Genomic DNA, 20187 nt, shown 5'->3' on the forward strand with positions numbered 1-20187 from the left:
ATGTGTTTAGCGAAAGTCGCATACAGTGATTTTGCCTGGCAGTATACATAGATTGTTGCCATCCTTCCCTCCTCATCACACTGCTTTTGTTATTTCTTGCCATGTTTACTGAGGGTCAAAATACACAGCTTTTATTATGCCAACATTTCAAACCTAAATATTATTAGTGCTAATACATAAAAGACTTAGCTACAGAGCTATATTTAGCCTTACATGTTAGCTTTACAGATTTTATCTGGTGTGTGTGCAGATCTATTTCTCTATCTATCTATCTCTCTCTATATATATCAAAGCATTAAGGTGTCTGTTTTGCAAACTTTACCAATCCCTCTGTTCACTCTCAATAACAGAATACCTTCTTCTTCCCTACTAAAAAGAGAAAAGCTCAAAACCACAGTGGTGCACAGTGTTTGCACTCAGTCATTCGGAAAATACAATTATTCTCCCTCCCGTCGGCTGTGAAATTGCTGTACAACCGCTGTTAAACACGCTGCAGTCATAATCACTGATAGGAGATGCATGGGGCTGGGCCTCCTCCGCCAATACGGTATGCAAACGACGCCCCGCCGCTCTACCCATCTTGTTACTGAGTGATATTAGACTTTGTAAAGGCACTTAGGAAATGCAGCAGATGTGGCAGCTGTCAGTGAGCATCCCACCCAGTCCCTCTCACCACTGCTGCCTCCTGTCAGCAGTCATGGTCAAGGATCTGGAGAGGACATGGTGTACTTAAATGGGTGATTGATAATGTAAGCCAGTTTCTAACAAAAGTTAGGATATAGTGTAATAAAAACCAATTAAAAAAAAAAAAAGAACCTTTCAAGGTAGAAAAGCACTTTCCGTGCTCCACAGTCAAATGGTTTAGATTCAGGATCTGCAAATAATCTTAATATTTAATCGTCATCATCTATGGTTCAGATGCACAGAAATCTTTACCTGTGATAGGAACAGGCTCTGATCTTTGAGCCCTGACTGAGTGTTTTGACAGAAACCTGACATAACTGCGTCATATAAATCTCTTAATAGGCTCAGATGGGGCACAACCATATGCAACTTTATTAATATTCTAAATAAATTTGGCTCTGAGGTTTATTGCTCTTTGTAGATTTAACCAACTTAATTCAACAAGATATAACTAGACGTAACACCTGCTTCCCAACATCTATCAAGTATAAAGCTAGTATGAAGATGGATATTTTAGATTTAAGAATCCTCAGCTAAAATCTAAAATTGGTGCGTGACCTGACTTAGCAATGACCATAATCGACACAAGTGTCATGCACAAGTCTAACACAGTTCATCACTTAAACGTCTGCCTCTGCACCTATGAAGGAAAAAAAAAAAAAAAACATGTCCAGTATTTGCGGTCAATAACACAAAATGATTGTATTTAATTTTATTTTCAATCAGCCCAATGAAGCACTTCACTCTCAGACGCGTGCCTTACTTGTGGTTCCTAACCTATTACAAAGAAGAAAGAGGGAGAGCTTTCAGGCCGCTCTTCTGTGAAACCAGCTCCCAGTTTGGATTAGGGAGACAGACACCCTTTCTGCTTTTAAGATAAGCTAAAAACTTTCCTTTTTGATGAAACTTAATAATAATTAGGGTGACCCTGTATCCCCAACCAGTGGCAGGCTGATGGATGCCTATCCCGGAGCATGGCTCTGCTTGATGTTACTTCCTGTTAAAATTGAGTTTTTCCTTCCCACTGTCACCAAAGCGTAAATTCAGTCTTTATATAGAAATTACTCTTATAAGATAAGGATGATACTAGGCTGATATTCTCTCTCAGTTAACATGTAATTCATAACAGGTTTTTTTCCTCCCAAACAAAGATGCAGCCTGGCGGACAAGACAGAGACAATAATGCAGTAGGTCTGTTTGTGTACACAGCTGTACTGTAATCCACCTCCTCACTGATGTGCGTGAACAGCATCAGCGTCAACGAAAAACAGCAGTGGGCTGAGAGCTCCGGGAGGCTGCTGCGATCCATCCGTGGGTGGGTTTCGACAAGTAAAGAAGAAGCAGGTCTGCCTTTCCGCAAGGATTCTAATATTGCGAACGGGGCTGCAGATATAGGCTTGCTGTCTCCATCTGCGCTCCGTGCAACAGTAACCAAGTGGGGGCATAATGAAATTCATGTGCACAGACCGTTATCAGCTTGCTGTGCCAATCCCACGCTGTAAAACATGACATTTAATCAAAATCAAAATGGCCATCAGAATTCCATCACCAAATGTTTTTATTAGAAAATATTTTACACCTAAATCTATAAAAAACAAAAACAGAAACAAAACAGACCAAACAAAAACTCGCCAGGTAAAAAGCTTTGAGGGGGGAATTTCTGAGTTTAAAATCTGTGTCCATGATTATCCTGCAGTGTCCAACACCAGAGTTCAGTAAATAAACAGCACTGTTGCTGAGAGTAGTCTTGCTGGCTGGGTGTTTCAGTCAAGATACAATTTTCTGCCCTCCAAACTCAACTCCCACTGTGTCTGCAGTAAACATCTTCATTGGAACTGAACCAATTCTCTGACACAAGACAGACAAGTAGACAAAAAGGATATTATTAACTTAGGGCTGTAATTTTAAATTCTTTCTCACATGAAACCCTATCTCCCTCCACTGAATGCTTTTAGCTGTTTCTGTTCATTTAATCATTAATTTTCTGGGTTTGATGATCACCGAGGTTCTTTGTGTTTGAGGGTGGGAAAGCGTGAGCGTCTGCAAGAGAAGAAGTGAGCTTAGAAGTTGTCTGCGAGGTCCATGATCCTCTTCCGCTCGGCCTCTTTGAACTCATCGCTCTTTCCATCTCCGATGCTCTCGGCGTACTCTGCAATACATAAAGAAAAATCAGAGGATTAGTTGGCTTGACAGCACAGCCGTGGGCCTTCTAACTTTTGCGGTTAAACAGAACATGCTTGGAGCCAGAAATTGACAGAATTGGTCCTCCTCCGGCACTGAACAGGAGGCAAATGAGGGAAGAAAAACATCGTACACTTCAGGTTTAGGAATTTTCCTAAGAAGTTTAATTAGAGTAATGTAGGTTCAATAATTCATTTGTTCAATAAAACAGACAGAAAAACGCAAAGATATTCACAGAAAAACAAAAATTTATTAGATGGGTTTTTGTCAAAGCCACCAAAAACTAACCAGTGCTCTGGTCCTGAAACACCACCTCACTTCAGCTTTACTTTGTGCTGATTAATTTAAAACTGACTGAATACAAATATACTTTGAATTATGCATGCAAGCTGATTTGAGAAACTGACCATCAAGGGCCCTGGGGCAAGTCTGCAGTTCAGTTAGAAATTACTGGCACTGACGCCTGCTTCCTGCACTTAAAATGCTGAATAATTAGAAAGAAGCAGAGCAGAGATGCTGTAACTTCGGGAGGGAGAGTGAAAGCTATTCTCTGTATATTAAAAGGACTAAGCGAAAGGGAACTATGCATTAAAAGGCTTTTGTTATTAAATAGCCTTTCACTCTAGTCTAGACATTCTTCAGTCTGTACATCACTTTTCAACAAAAAGTCAAATTATAGGATGTTTCCTGTGGAAAGAAAGAAAAAAAAAGGGCTTTTCTATAATAAGACGCCCTGCAGCAGTGGCTGCACTGAAATCTACCCTGTTTCCTCAGTAACCGGTCCAGGTGTATTGTGTAGTGCTTGTACTTAAGTGTGGACTGCTCTACATTTGACTGTTTTCTTTATTGTCTGCCTCTCGCACGAGCCCTCTGAGACAGCGCGACGGTCGATTTGTGAGTCTAATGTGCAGAAAGTTGCAGCTGCCGCAGCCCCGGCGGAGTCCGTGCATCCGGCGTGTCTCTCACCCAGCCTCTGAGGCAGGGATTACACATTAAACTCAGGGATGTCGAGACAGAAAGATGGAATAAAAAAAGAAAAAAATAATAAAAAAAAGATTTTTCTCTGGGAGACACTTCAGAGAGAAGAGAATGAAGGGGGGCTTTCCTCACAAGAGCCCGCAGGGTTTAGGAGGATAAAGAATGGCTGCCAAAGACACAGAGAAGACTTTGCTTTTGAGGGTAGAAGGATGTTTTTATGTTATTAGATTGTACATAAAGGATAGTGACAGATGTAATAGGGCTGAGGACGAACCTCAAGAGATACTGTAAAAGAACACTACTTGTTTACAGATGTTCTAGAGGAACAGGCAAAATTATTTATTATGTTAATTCTGGTTTTATAAGGACCTGTTTCTTAATTTTTCATCGTTCTGACAAAAACAAAAGAAATCAGTTTAGACTTTAAAAAAAAATGTGTTGATGCTCAAAAAGCAGGATATGGATATACAAAAATTTAAGTGTTTCCACGTGTCAAGAACTGGAGTGAGAAGTATCAACTATAAATTCAAAGAGAGCCACGCAGCACCAAGCAAGCCTGGCAGAGGTAGTCAAGGACACTGGAAAGAAAACAAGTGAGAGATATTTCTTGAGACCCCAGAACAAATGCAGAGACACGAGTGAACTTAGCCATGTTGGGAAATGTAGTCCCAAGGAAGATAATCACTAGGACCCTGCACAGGAATGGACCGTGAGGTTGCAGACCAAGAAAAGAGACACATTCAAGCCAGACTGAAGCACGCTAATGATAACCTGGAGAAAGATTATGTAGACTTCTTTGGCGAAAGAAGGGAGAGGTGTACAACCAAAGATCACAGTGTACCTGGAACTGTGAATCTCGTCAAGGTGGAAGGAATCATGAAAAAAGGATGTAGGATTATTTTGAAAAATAAACCTCAAGCAGTCAGCAGGTAAACTTAGTCTGGGTCACCGTTTTTATCTTCCAGAAAAACAAGAACCAAAGCACAAAGCCCTGATCTAAATTCTACTGAAAATCTGTGGGGTGAACTGAAGATCAAGGTCCATCCCTGACGACCATCTAATGTTAAAAAGCTTGAGAGATTCTCCAAAGAAGAATGGGCTAACATGCAGACATGCCTAGCACACCTGCTGGCCACTGTACGGCTACATCCTACAAATCTGTATCTATCAGAGTAGTATGGGAGAGCATTAATAGCTACAGTGGGGCAAAAAAGTATTTAGTCAGCCACCGATTGTGCAAGTTCCCCCACTTAAAATGATGACAGAGGTCAGTAATTTGCACCAGAGGTACACTTCAACTGTGAGAGACAGAATGTGAAAAAAAAAATCCATGAATCCACATGGTAGGATTTGTAAAGAATTTCTTCGTAAATTAGGGTGGAAAATAAGTATTTGGTCACCTCAAACAAGGAAAATCTCTGGCTCTCACAGACCTGTAACGTCTTCTGTAAGAAGCTTTTCTGTCCCCCACTCGTTACCTGTATGAATGGCACCTGTTTGAACTCATCATCTGTATAAAAGACACCTGTCCACAGCCTCAAACAGTCAGACTCCAAACTCCGCCATGGCCAAGACCAAAGAGCTTTCGAAGGACACCAGGAAAAGTATTGTAGACCTGCACCAGACTGGGAAGAGTGAATCTACAATAGGCAAGCAGCTTGGTGTGAAAAAATCAACTGTGGGAGCAATCATCAGAAAATGGAAGACATACAAGACCACTGATAATCTCCCTCGATCTGGGGCTCCACGCAAGATCTCATCCCGTGGGGTCAAAATGATCATGAGAACGGTGAGCAAAGATCCCAGAACCACACGGGGGGACCTGGTGAATGACCTGCAGAGAGCTGGGACCAAAGTAACAAAGGTCACCATCAGTAACACACTACAACGGCAGGGAATCAAATCCCGCAGTGCCAGACGTGTTCCGCTGCTGAAGCCAGTGCATGTCCAGGCCTGGCTGAAGTTTGCCAGAGAGCACATGGATGATACAGCAGAGGATTGGGAGAATGTCATGTGGTCAGATGAAACCAAAGTAGAACTTTTTGGTATAAACTCAACTCGTCGTGTTTGGAGGAAGAAGAATACTGAGTTGCATCCCAAGAACACCATACCTACTGTGAAGCATGGGGGTGGAAACATCATGCTATGGGGCTGTTTTTCTGCCAAGGGGACAGGACGACTGATCCGTGTTAAGGACAGAATGAATGGGGCCATGTATCGTGAGATTTTGAGCCAAAACCTCCTTCCATCAGTGAGAACTTTGAAGATGAAACGAGGCTGGGTCTTCCAACATGACAATGATCCAAAACACAGCGCCCGGGCAACAAAGGAGTGGCTCCGTAAGAAGCATTTGAAAGTCCTGGAGTGGCCTAGCCAGTCTCCAGACCTCAACCCCATAGAAAATCTGTGGCGGGAGTTGAAAGTCCGTGTTGCTCGGCGACAGCCCCAAAACATCACTGCTCTCGAGAAGATCTGCATGGAGGAATGGGCCAAAATACCAGCTACTGTGTGTGCAAACCTGGTAAAGACCTATAGTAAACGTTTGACCTCTGTTATTGCCAACAAAGGTTATGTTACAAAGTATTGAGTTGTATTTTTGTTATTGACCAAATACTTATTTTCCACCCTGATTTACGAATAAATTCTTTACAAATCCTACCATGTGGATTCATGGATTTTTTTTTTCACATTCTGTCTCTCACAGTTGAAGTGTACCTCTGGTGCAAATTACTGACCTCTGTCATCATTTTAGGTGGGGGAACTTGCACAATCGGTGGCTGACTAAATACTTTTTTGCCCCACTGTATTTCACGGTTCTTAAATGGCATGGTAATTGGTTTTAACTCGTTATTTAAAACCAGTAGCACTTTTAAACTCCTTAGCTGACCAAGTGCATAAAGTTGTCTTTGTCTACAGTGATTAGGGCTGTGCGATATGACACAAAATCTCATATCCCGATATAAGACATCTATCGTCCGATAATGATATAAATCACAAAAATGTAACATTTTCTGTAAATTCTGTGAATCTCGGGCAGCTCGTCTTGCGTGAAGTGGTTCCAGCTGGGCGTCGTGTATCTGGAGTCGAGTGTTTTAACCGATGCATGAAAGTATACCATTTTAGATATAAGTTGTAACGGCCGCCGTTTTCTTTGTGAGTATTTATTACGTGCTGCGGGGAAAAGCCTGTTCTAACGTCTAAGTCTAAGGTTTATTTTTTAGCACTTGACGGTCTTTTTTGCTTCTCATCTGAAAATACTCTGCATACTCTTTCAGGTGATTCAGTTTATTTTGAAAAGTCTCAACAGGATCTTGAGCTTTATTGTGAAAGGTTTATGTGGAACAAGCGGACACGTGACAAGATGGTTTTACCGTCGTTGTTGCTAAAGACAACACATAAAAACAGGCGCTTGTCCGTCCGTAGTGTGGTTATATTAAATATAATAAAAAGAGAGAACTTTAAGAAATTAATGTAGCCACTACAGTGACCATCAGAACGATGAAAAAATATTGCCGTAAACAGTTTATTTTGCGACACCACGAAACAAACGATAGCGTAAAATTAAACATAAACGTTTTTATATCGTCATCCGATATATATCGTTATATTGAACAGCCCTAACAGTGATTAATAAATTTCTTTCTCTAACTCTTATTCAATAGGAAAGCTATTAACAACAACACTTTCTATGTTTCCTCACCACAACAAATAACACCTAAATGCAGCATGATGCATTCTTTTTCATTAGGAATTTTAACTTTGTAATGCCACTCATGGAAAGTAATGTCAACCTTTGTAGGTCAAAATATGTATGTATAAAATTTGCATTCAGAAATTCTAAAAGAAGAAAAATATTTCACATGATTTTAACACCATGCTTCAGTTGGAGATAGCATTTATCATGCTTTAAAGCCCACAGTACAGCAAAAGTATAGATGAGTAGACTGTAGTCAGTAAAAGCAGAATTTCAAGCCCCTGCAAAGTTGTAATGAATGGAGTAATTAGCCGAGTTTGGCCACTGTAATAATCATTTACATCTAGTCGAGGGACTGCAGTCTGTGGCACTTCCATGTTAGTTTCATTTTTTTAGGTCAATGCTTATTTCACTAAGATGAAGTCTGAGGTAAATCTGAGAGTAAATAAATGGAAAATGCCAAGCTGTGCGTACAGTTGAGTTTGACATTTATTGTCAGCTTTATGCAAGAAATTCATGCCAAGTTTTGATTTTCTCTTCTAAACAGCTTGAGCTAACACAGAGATTTTTTGAAAAATGCATAATTCTTTGACTGTTCTGTACAGTGAAACTTGTAGAGAGACAATGATAATACCTAATAGCTAAAACTATTAAAACTATTTAAGAAGAAGAAAAAAATGGCTCTTTAAAGCACTAAGATGACAATGAGCTTAAATACCTAAACCCACACTTCTGCCAAGCTTAATTCTTGCCTTTTCTTACCTGATAAGAAGAGTATATTTATTTAAATGTTGAGTAGAGATGAACGCTACAGTGAGATTACCGGAGACGCCCAAGTGCAAAAAGAGATTTTCATATTTTTATGGTAAATGGACCAGTTCTTATGTAGTGGTTTTATGTAGTGGTACTTTACACAACTTTGCTCATTCATCCATTCACACAAGCACTTTTTTTCTATACTCTTTCTATACAAGTGCTCCTATCTAACATCCACACATTCGTAACTTGGGGTTAGTACTTTCCCCAAGGATATTTGGCATGCAGACAGGAGCAGACCTTACTTTACCACAAAAAAAAATAACTGAAGTGAGACTGCAGAGATGTATTTAAGTTTGAGCAACATTAGAAAGAAGTTAGAAGTAAAGGCAGCATAGCACGCTACAAGAAGTGCTTCTAGAAGTACAAACACTGAGCTCAGGTCAGAAGACGCTCAGGATGACAGTAATCTGCTCGGGTTACTCCATCATTGAGTATTCAGGGGAGAGCTAGGTTATAGCAGGCCACAGCACTAGGCATAAAGTTAAGTGTAAAGTTAGACCAGCATCTGCAGATATGAGGATGCAGATTTGTCCACAGATTTGTGCAAATACAAAAGCCTTGAATGTCAGAATCAGGGATTTTAATTTGATCCGCAGAGGTTTGGATGCGAACGAGACTTACTTAAAAAGGCACAATTTTAAGGGTGACTGAGAAAAGCAGGTGAGGGGCAACTCAGAGAAAGCAACTCAACAAAAACATGATAATCTATGGCCTCTATTACTGCCAGCCTGTCATTGTGACCGAGTGCCAGTGTCTCCATGTCTATAAATGGTGTTGCAGTCAGCCACACAGACAGAGAGGTCAGAGATTCCGTGACTCTTCAACTCTCTGCAGAACCTTTTCTTTGGCATGCTGGTACCCTCTCCTTCTGTCACCACGGCAACACGGCAGAGGACAATACAGTAGTGAGCATCGCCATTACTCAGGTCAGCGACTGGGACGGATCTGCCATGAATACAAGGAGAATCATTTCCAGGAGCAGCCTCTGCAACGGCAGCCAAGGATAGGGACACGCTATAGGACTTTCAGCGTGATTACAGCTGCAGCTGGAGCACCATAAGTCATTTAAAACACTGCTAAACCAGTCTCAAGCCACTGTGATCCCACTGAACAAAGGACAGCTGGTACAGAATATGCCCACAGTGGGGTAACCTACCGTCTATAATCATCATGCAGTTTGCCTTTTAACAAACAAACAAAGAGAGTGGGAAAAAAGATACTGCAAAAGCTCTCTAAAATCTGGATACCATGACAACATTTAGCAAGACATAAGCTTCAAAAAACAATAATTGCTGCAAATGTTTATTTTCTTCTCATAAACCAGTTTCATCAGCACATCTAATAAACACAAATAAATTTTTATCTATGTCTATATTTTTGATATTTTCAGAGAAAGTCTGTGTAGGGTGGACTTTGCTACTTACATTAAATGCAATAGTTTGTATTTTTAATAGAGATGGCACGATACCACTTTTTTATGTCCGATACAGATATCGTAAATTTGGATATCTGCCGATATCGATATGAATCCGATATAGTGTGTTTTTTAATCAATAAAACGTTTTTTTAATATCTTGCTGCATTTTGTATAAGTTTTTACTCAAGTTTAAATAAATAACAACACTAAAGCTATTCTGTTATACCTGTACATAAAAAAATACACTGCGCCCAAAATATTTCATAGTTCAGCAACACTGATCAATCTAATAAACTTAAACCTATTCCATGCTCCCTATTCTGGTATTTTAAAGAGTACTTAGCAGAAATATTCAACAACCTAACTAATAGGGTTGCAAACTCCCAGCAAAAAAAAAAATAGGGAACCACCCTCCACCTCATGTTGCTTAATCGATGTAATCAAATTTAATTTGATGCAGGGGGAAAACTGCACAGAAATAAATTCTTTTTCAAGAATAATTAAATAGATTCAACATCTTTCTTCAACAGAATTGCAGAATTCACAGATGGTACTTTCCCAAAGGAAAAAGTACTATAGCTTACTAGGGTATATTAGACTTAACAGTTACTACACTGAACAAAAATATAAACGCAACACTTTTGTTTTTGCTCCCATTCCCCATGGGATGGACGTAGAGACCTAAAATTCATTCCAGATACACAATATAACCATCCCTCCCAAACAGTGGTCACAAATCAGTCCAAATGTGTGGTAGTGGGCACATCTGCCATATTGAGATAATCCATCCCACCTCACAGGTGTGCCACATCAGGATGCTGATCTGACATCATGAGTAGTGCACAGGTGTACCTCAGACTGCCCACAACAAAAGGCCACCCTGGAATGTGCAGTTTTGTCTCACAGCAAAATGCCACAGATGCCACAAGCAATGAGGGAGCGTGCAATTGGCATGCTGACAGCAGGAATGTCAACCAGATCTGTCGCCCGTGCATTGAATGTTCATTTCTCAACATAAGCCGTCTCCACAGGCGTTTCAGAGAATATGGCAGCACATCCAACCGGCCTCACAACCGCAGACCTCGTGTAACCACACCAGCCCAGGACCTCCACATCCAGCAGGTTCACCTCCAAGATCATCTGAGACCAGCCACCCAGACAGCTGCTGGAACAATTGGTTTGCACAACCAAACAATTTCTGCACAAACTGTCAGAAACCGTCTCAGGGACGCTCAACTGCATGCCCGTCGTCCTCATCGGGGTCTTGACCTGACTCCAGCTCGTCGCCGTAACAGACTTGTGTGGGCAAATGCTCACATTCGATGGCGTCTGGCACGTTGGAGAGGTGTGCGCTTCACGGATGAATCATGGTTCACATTGTTCAGGGCAGATGGCAGCTGAGAATGTCCCAGTTCTTGCATGGCCAGCATACTCACCGGACATGTCACCCATTGAGCATGTTCGGGATGTGCTTGACCGGCGTATACGACAGCGTGTACCAGTTCCCACAAATATCCAACAACCTCGCACAGCCATTGAAGTGGAGTGGACCAACATTCCACAGGCCACAATTGACAATCTGATAGACTCCATGCGACGATGTGTTGCACTGCATGAGGCAAATGGTGGTCACACCAGATACTGACCGGTTCTGGGTCCCCAGACCCCCAATAGCGCAAAAAACTGCACATTCCAGGGTGGCCTTTTGTTGTGGGCAGTCTGAGGTACACCTGTGCACTACTCATGATGTCAGATCAGCATCCTGATGTGGCACACCTGTGAGGTGGGATGGATTATCTCAATATGGCAGATGTGCCCACTACCACACATTTGGACTGATTTGTGACCACTGTTTGGGAGGGATGGTTATATTGTGTATCTGGAATGAATTTTAGGTCTCTACGTCCATCCCATGGGGAATGGGAGCAGTAACAAAGGTGTTGCGTTTATATTTTTGTTCAGTGTATATACAGTAATGGATTTCTATATATTTTACATCAGATTAAAACTTTGGGTGTAAGATTCAGATAATTATTTATTAAAAGCTAGACATTTTAAATGAGAATAAGAAAGAAAAGTATGTCTTTGTGCCCCCTTTTCCCTGTTCATGCCCTATCAGCCCCCCTGGCTAAACTTTGCTAGATCCGCCCCTGCACAGTTACAGCCGTCAGCTGCGTAGAAAAAGATCCTGGTGTAGAAAGTAATATTAAATAAATTCTAACAACAGCTTATCAAGCTTAAACGTGCTGCTGTTGTTCAGCCGCTGGTTTCCTCGTTCTGGTGAGAAGTGGGCCAAAAACAAAGAAGGGAGACGGACTCCCGACAGAAAAGCCGATCAGCTGATCATTGATCAGTTTCACGATTGAAGTAGCAGGAGGAGAGTGAGAGAGGCAGTCTCTCCATATATTGGTTGTTAAGCTTACCATGGGAATGCTTTACAAACATTCAGAGATGAACTTACACACTTGCTTTACTTCTCTCTGGGATAACTTCCTCGGAGATGAAATGCCTGATTGCTAGCAAGGCTACAAATACACACAGCCGCTCTATCACGTGATGCATACTGCTGCAACTTGCTACGGTTATGAGCCGAGTTACGCCGTGTAGCAAGTTTTGTGAGGTGCTTTTTTGATATTTAATGGATCGGATTACATTTTTTATTTCTTGCCGATATCCGATCCAGCAATTTGGGTCAGTATCGGACCGATACCGATACGTAATATCGGATCGGTCCATCTCTAATTTTTAAGTCTTGCAAGTTCTTTCTTTAGTACATGTTCTTACCCCACAGGATACCATGGGAGCCATAATTTCTAGTCCCTGGAATAAGGGCTTGACATTACTTAACTGTTCTTTTGTGATGGGAGGGTGAGCAAGGGTTTCAGTATTTTTGGTCAACTTCCACCTTTAGCTTAAATACAGCGTAAAGACTTCTTTTGCACCTTTTTCTTTCTTTACCTCTTGAAGGCCGACTAGGCGTAAACCTTGAAGCTCTTTTTTGAACTTCTTATAGAACAAAATAACAGAGTTTGCATCAGCAGTTAGTCAGGGTGGTCTCTGATTTAAAAACCCCAAAACTATTCTAACATCTTTATTGATATAAAGATTCATGCCACAAGAATGTGCTGCAGGAAAGAACCCAACTTCTTAATCGACACAGTCGCTTAAGTACTGTTTTAGTCAACGGTACAGTTCAATGGCACAAAGGCTGGTTTTCATTGTGTTAAAATAATTTGAAGTGGAGACTTTCAGTTTTATTTGAAGGTATTACACTGAATATTTAAGAATTGCATTCATTTTTGTCCACTGTAGGCTCAAAACTACTAGTATCATAACTTTAAGTGTAAGAATTAGCTTCAATACTTGGGTAAAAATCCAAGTATTATTATACAAGGTTATCACAACTGAAACATTTTAAAAAAGGCAAATCATAAACCTCAGAATTCAAAACCAAAAACTTCACAACACAAGCAAAATTGTTCCTACGGAGCAGTTTTTTATTCTTCAGTAAGCTAAAGCCGTTAAGGTCAAGATAGCAGAGCAGGCGACACACACTGCATGTGCTTAACCTTTTCCTGTGGTTTAACATTGACCGGGTGGGGCACTTGAAATGGGAGATGGCTCCACACACTGTGGCCTAGTAGAAAGGGTGAGGTCACTGAACCACACGCGCGCAGATGAATTATGATAGACATATGCAATGGCTCTAAGCTATTATGTATGCGGACGCATAGTTATTTGCAGAACACATAAACACAATATAGTTTATGAAAAATAAGTCACATCAAGATCATGCAAGGAAACCTAACATGCACATTAGGGCTGGGCCATATTATACCGTTCACGGTAATACCGGTATAATGTTAGGCTACGATAGGAAAATGAAATATCGCGATAGAATATGAGTAAAACGCGCATGCGCAGTGCCTTTGTTTTCATACGCACATGGCCGATTGTTGAGTGAAACAGATGAACCAGAATTGGTTTGTAAAAATGGTGCAACTTCAGTGATGTGGAACTGGTTTGGTGTTTGTCCGTCAGATACACGACAAAGCACATTTTTTTGCAGAACATGCAAGCGGCCGTCGGACTAAGATGCCCTTAAATCTGGGAGTAATCTGGGTCCTAAACTCCGTATTCTTCAGGTCAAACGAACACTGCAGCATCACTAAGAGTTAAAAACTGTCTAAATTCTTTCATCTTTAATAAAACGATCAGCATTGCTGCTTTACCAGGTGTAACTATGAAGTTTAACTTCCAGGCATCCATGAAAACAAAATGTATTACATTTAACGGAGTTAGAAGCTAGCAGGAAGCTAGCGGAAGTTAGCTCGCTAGTTTCGCTAGTTACCTAAGCATGATATTGCATGTTCTGACTGAGAGATTTCTGAAAAAAATCAAACGTACAGCTCTGCTATCACTTCCAACATAAATGAAGACAGGAAACTAAACAGCAGTGACGTTTGTAGGGTTACTGAAGTTGGGCTAGCTGGTATATAATTATGTGCTACGTGATCGCTAGCGACACAGCTATGTTAGCATAACATAAACAGTGAAGCTGGAGGACAAACACTAACACTTTTCCACTTATAAAAGTTAACGTTAAGGTTCCTCATGGTTAGAGACAAATGCAATCGCATGGCAGGATGCTGTAAAAGGACCAATCTTCAGTCAGGAGAACAACTGAGATAATCCATCCACAATACGAGGTTAGTCATTAATATACTGCAACAACATGGGAATAGAGCAGCTGCCAGAGAATTCAACATTAATGAATCAATGGTACAGAAGTGGAGGAAGCAAGAAGAATGAGTTTAATAAAGTTTGATTTATCTGACTGCTTTGTTTCGCTTAATGTGCCTTATAATCCCGTGCACCTTATGGTCCGAAAAATACGTACTGCACACTGCAGTTTAATGTTGCAAAGCACCTCTTTTTAACTTCAGTGGATATTATACATGGTTATGCTCAGGATATGTCAGCCCATTTCTACTGGAAATGCCTTTTGGTTAAACTTTCAGCAAGGAATTTGCATTTGCACTGTTACATTTTTATAAAGCTTTAATGTACATAAAAACCAGCTTCTTGTTTAAGTGAAAATAAATGATAGGTTGTCTTTTTGCGCTAGTAATGTTGTGGAGTTGTATTTTGTCTCGCATCAATTATATCGTCAGTTATATCGTTATCGCAAATTTTCAAATATATATCGTGATAAATATTTTTGGCCATATCGCCCTGCTCTAATGCACATTAATATGTAGAAAACATTCAAGGGCAGGCACGAGTACAGAATGCAAACTGAATCAGAAATGAAGTAAACATCTGCAAGGATTTCCTCTCAAAGGTTTGTTAATATCTAAAAAATATGCAGATAAAAGCAAGCAAGGACATGTGCATACAAATAAACATGGAGACATGCTAATGGCAATCACACACACACACACACACACACACACACACACACAAACTCTGTAAGTAAGCAAAAACATAGTGTGGACAAGCACGATGTGCGTGTATGCAAATATGCAGATGAAAACAAAGAGTCACACAGCCACATTTAGGATACAAATTCCTGCACACACGCACACGGGGAGGACTGGAGAAATGCCACGCTTGCTGGCAGTGCCATGTGTGACGGATGGCTCTATCTACAGTGTTACATGCCACAGAGAGCCAGAGGGTGTGTGAACGGAGCCACGTCCTCGAGCTTTATCCAACAATGATACGGGAAGGATGGATGTTGCGCCGCGAAGGAAATAACACAACCTGCTAGGTCTTTGACGGCAGAAAACAAATATAGCACGAGGAGAAATCTCTGGCTAAGTGAAAAAAGTGAATAAAGGACAGACAGACTGTCTCTGCTCTACTCAGTGATAATATGATCAGTTCAGATTTGCAAGCCAGGCTCAATTTCATCATATTGTTTTACCATCTGCAGAAAGGTAATACAATTAACAAAAACAAAACAATCACATCTGCCTGGATATTTTAGATGCTCGATTTTATCGTGTTTATTTTTCCATCTGAATTGTCTATATCGTAATATTCAGGACAGTCTAAATATTAAAGACACCCCTCTCATACAAGGTGACCTCTGCTACTGCAAATGCAAAGGAAGAATATACTAAACAAAGGTCAGAGTGACAGGGTCTCCCCAGGCCTACTTCTTTGTTCAAGAGAACAGGAGCATATGACATTATTTGTGGTATTTTATTATATTCCAACCTAACCACTTTGGCAGGCAAACAGCACAGGCTTGCTATCAAACAATAACCAGAGCCAAAGAACAGCGATTATACCATCATTTTCCCCTGAAATGCTGTTTCCTTGCCAGGCTGAGAAGCACTTGGAAACAGGATTTTACAAAATGTGTCAATAAAATGCACTTCTGAAAGTAATATAAATCTCTGTGGGTGTAAGAGCAGCTTTTGAAGGCACCACTTTGCCCTTTCAAAATATGCAGTTTTTCTACTTTTATCCTTGTTCACTCTAAGGTGAAGGATCTGCGCTTTTGGGCAAGGTCCCAGATCAACCTGTAGATTTGATATAAAGTCACGGGAAAGGCCTGTGCTGAGAAATGTGTCACTACAGATTATTCTCCCATTTGCAGAGTATGAAGATAAGGAGAAAATTATTTCACACTTTCAATTTGATAGATGAGGACTATCAGAATGGACGTTTTTGTCAGAATTCTTCCAACTGCTTTTTTTAACGGCGCAAGGAATTTATAACATAGCATTTCTAAGCATACAATAACATAATTACTTCAGAAAAAGCAAAAGCAGTACTATTTGCCTTCTGAAAAACTAACCTTTTTATCAAACCACTGCTGTGCAATGATGCATTTCAACTTTATGTACTGTAATACTCAAAGTTTGTAAAATCAAGCTAAAACTGAGGATTTTCTTCCACAATATAAAAACTTCAGCGAGAGTTTGAGCTGTCACCTGTGAAAGCATCATGCCAAAAGAACTCAGTTTGGACTTGAGAAAATGAAGGATATCTGAAGATTTCAACAGTCAGAAGCCAAACTGGATCTGGGTCGTCATTTTGTCCTCCAACATAAACACAACTCAAAACATGCGTAGCTCCTTGCAAAGAAATATCTCCGTCAAATTTGTAGAAGCTTGAGAGATTTGCCAAAGAAGAATGGCCTGGGGAGAAGGCGTGTTACAGACTTGTTGCAAACCACAACAAACGACTGCAGGTTGTTATCCAGCAAAAAGGAACTGATTGATTTTAACCCTGGCTTTTTTGGGTTTTTGTAAAATAACTTTGCCTGTTTGCAAAGTAAAATAACATAAACATCCAAAATAAAAAGCTATGTTCAAAATTCTTTACTCACGTTAACAGCGCTTAAAAAATACTAATAACCTTTTGTGTATTGATCAAACACATTTATATGTTAAAGCACTCCCCATATGTTTTCACATAAAACAGTGTCTGTATGTTTATGTGCAGCAGAGTAGCAGAGATACTAAGGAAATATTGAGAAGATAAAGTTACTCACCTCTCATGATGTGGCGCACTACTTTGACAGAACCTCCTCTTAGGTTAAGAATTTGATGGACCCTCTGTTGAAGCTACATGCAGACAAAAAAGAAAAGAAAATAGAATTCCTATTATCTAAAGCTGTATATTGTTGATTGTTTTGATGTGTCTTATTACTTGGTCTGTATTTTAGTGATAAACAAGAACTAAAGGTAACATTGTAGCTAAAAAGACAGTTTCCACTTTGAGTTAATGCTAGTTTGCTCAGCTTAAAATGTCCAACTTTAAGCTAATTGTTTGCTCCATATGTTTATTCTTGGACTCTACTATAGTGGCTTTTATGTTATACTAGGCCTTTTAAACACTAGTGCTTGGAAATATTGCCTCAAATCTTTATCCCAATATTTCATTCATATTTTTTACAATATAGAAAACAATGCAGTGGTTGCACCTTGCAGGCAGTAGAATTTAGCCCAAACCCTGACAAAAGGTTTCAGCAGCAGTATTACAGTGTAACAGTAGTGACACGGCGTTATAGACTGTGACATAATGCAAGTCAAATGCCTAAGTAGTATTTTTTTTTGCCTGCAACTGCAACACTTTAACAAACTGCACCCATTAAAAGCTATTTGACCTCCATCTGTTTTCATAGTTTGTGTGATCAGACATGTTAAGAACAATTAATCTGAAAGGAAATTGGCAAGCCAGGACCAGTTTGCGTGCGTGTGTGCATGCGTGCACATGTGTGTGTACCTGTGGGATTCCTGAGTTGCTGATCTCCACCATAATGTAGCAGATCAACTGAAGAACAAATAGCCCGGCGTCCAGACGACGAAGGTAAAACTCATCCTCCATGCTGTCGTCCAAGATCTCCCCACGACGGACCATCTCCTGCACACACACAAACAGACAGAAAAGCCTTGTAAAAAGAGAAATGTTTTCAAGCACAAAGCAGAGTTTTCTGTTGTTTGTGGCACACTTATAAAAGATTCAACAAACAGAAAAAAATCAGAGCCCAAGTTTAATTTAGGTGTTGTTTTTCAGCCTCTTCCACAAATCAATTTTCTTATTGACCAGACAAACAAATCAATCGATTTCACAGCTCTACTGCTGGCTCTCACACACTTACACATACGTACACACACTTGCATAGTTATCCATCTTAACGGTCCTGTCAGTATGCCAATAACACAGTGGTGCCAATAAGCACACAGCCTACATTAATCATCATTAGAGATCAAGAAGCAGACCTGAGGGGAGAGGGGAATCTGAAGCGTAAGCCACTAGAATAGCACAGAAATACAAACAGTGTGTATAGCACATTGCAGCCTCTAAGATTTACATCTAAACGTCATCAGTAAAGTCACTAATTATTGTGAATGATGCAACTGGCCTGGTAATAAAAACACTGAAATATTCATGTATTTGCAGAATGACAAACTGAGTGTATTTGGTGACATTCACAGGAAACATGCTTTATTAAGCTACCGATAATGCAAATGCAACCATTTTCTAATGATACACCTTCATATTGAAGCATATAAATGGTAATACTAACTTTTCAATGAGGCAGCCAAATTTCACTTTTACCAAGCAGCTAAAAATCTGATTCTTGCTGCCAGACAGAATGACGGAAAAGGGACACTTATTGCCTAGCCTCTATTATTTAAAAAGAATTTCAGGGTTGACAAAGTACAGTGGGGCAAAAAAGTATTTAGTCAGCCACCGATTGTGCAAGTTCCCCCACCTAAAATGATGACAGAGGTCAGTAATTTGCACCAGAGGTACACTTCAACTGTGAGAGACAGAATGTGAAAAACAAATCCATGAATCCACATGGTAGGATTTGTAAAGAATTTATTCGTAAATCAGGGTGGAAAATAAGTATTTGGTCAATAACAAAAATACAACTCAATACTTTGTAACATAACCTTTGTTGGCAATAACAGAGGTCAAACGTTTACTATAGGTCTTTACCAGGTTTGCACACACAGTAGCTGGTATTTTGGCCCATTCATCCATGCAGATCTTCTCGAGAGCAGTGATGTTTTGGGGCTGTCGCCGAACAACACGGACTTTCAACTCCCGCCACAGATTTTCTATGGGGTTGAGGTCTGGAGACTGGCTAGGCCACTCCAGGACTTTCAAATGCTTCTACGGGGCCACTCCTTTGTTGCCCGGGCGGTGTGTTTTGGATCATTGTCATGTTGGAAGACCCAGCCTCGTTTCATCTTCAAAGTTCTCACTGATGGAAGGAGGTTATGGCTCAAAATCTCACGATACATGGCCCCATTCATTCTGTCCTTAACACGGATCAGTCGTCCTGTCCCCTTGGCAGAAAAACAGCCCCATAGCATGATGTTTCCACCCCCATGCTTCACAGTAGGTATGGTGTTCTTGGGATGCAACTCAGTATTCTTCTTCCTCCAAACACGACGAGTTGAGTTTATACCAAAAAGTTCTACTTTGGTTTCATCTGACCACATGACATTCTCCCAATCCTCTGCTGTATCATCCATGTGCTCTCTGGCAAACTTCAGACGGGCCTGGACATGCACTGGCTTCAGCAGCGGAACACGTCTGGCACTGCGGGATTTGATTCCCTGCCGTTGTAGTGTGTTACTGATGGTGACCTTTGTTACTTTGGTCCCAGCTCTCTGCAGGTCATTCACCAGGTCCCCCCGTGTGGTTCTGGGATCTTTGCTCACCGTTCTCATGATCATTTTGACCCCACGGGATGAGATCTTGCGTGGAGCCCCAGATCGAGGGAGATTATCAGTGGTCTTGTATGTCTTCCATTTTCTGATGATTGCTCCCACAGTTGATTTTTTCACACCAAGCTGCTTGCCTATTGTAGATTCACTCTTCCCAGTCTGGTGCAGGTCTACAATACTTTTCGTGGTGTCCTTCGAAAGCTCTTTGG

The 20187-nt window shown here is 40.6% G+C and overlaps 1 protein-coding gene across 1 annotated transcript in view; it reads right to left on the reverse strand.

The window, feature by feature from the left end:
• Window positions 1–2224: 2224 nt before the first annotated feature.
• Window positions 2225–20187, reverse strand: part of ctnnbl1 (catenin, beta like 1) — an 81467-nt gene continuing 63504 nt past the window's right edge. Inside the window, exons 14-16 of the mRNA XM_024806370.2 lie at window positions 18018–18155; window positions 17284–17356; window positions 2225–2833 (exon numbers count right to left, since the gene is read on the reverse strand). Coding sequence (XP_024662138.1) covers window positions 2745–2833; window positions 17284–17356; window positions 18018–18155 — 300 coding nt within the window. The 3' untranslated portion in view covers window positions 2225–2744. The remainder of the gene's footprint in view (window positions 2834–17283; window positions 17357–18017; window positions 18156–20187) is intronic.

This window comes from Maylandia zebra, linkage group LG20 (genome assembly GCF_041146795.1).
Source record: "Maylandia zebra isolate NMK-2024a linkage group LG20, Mzebra_GT3a, whole genome shotgun sequence".
Taxonomy (NCBI): Eukaryota; Metazoa; Chordata; class Actinopteri; order Cichliformes; family Cichlidae; genus Maylandia; species Maylandia zebra.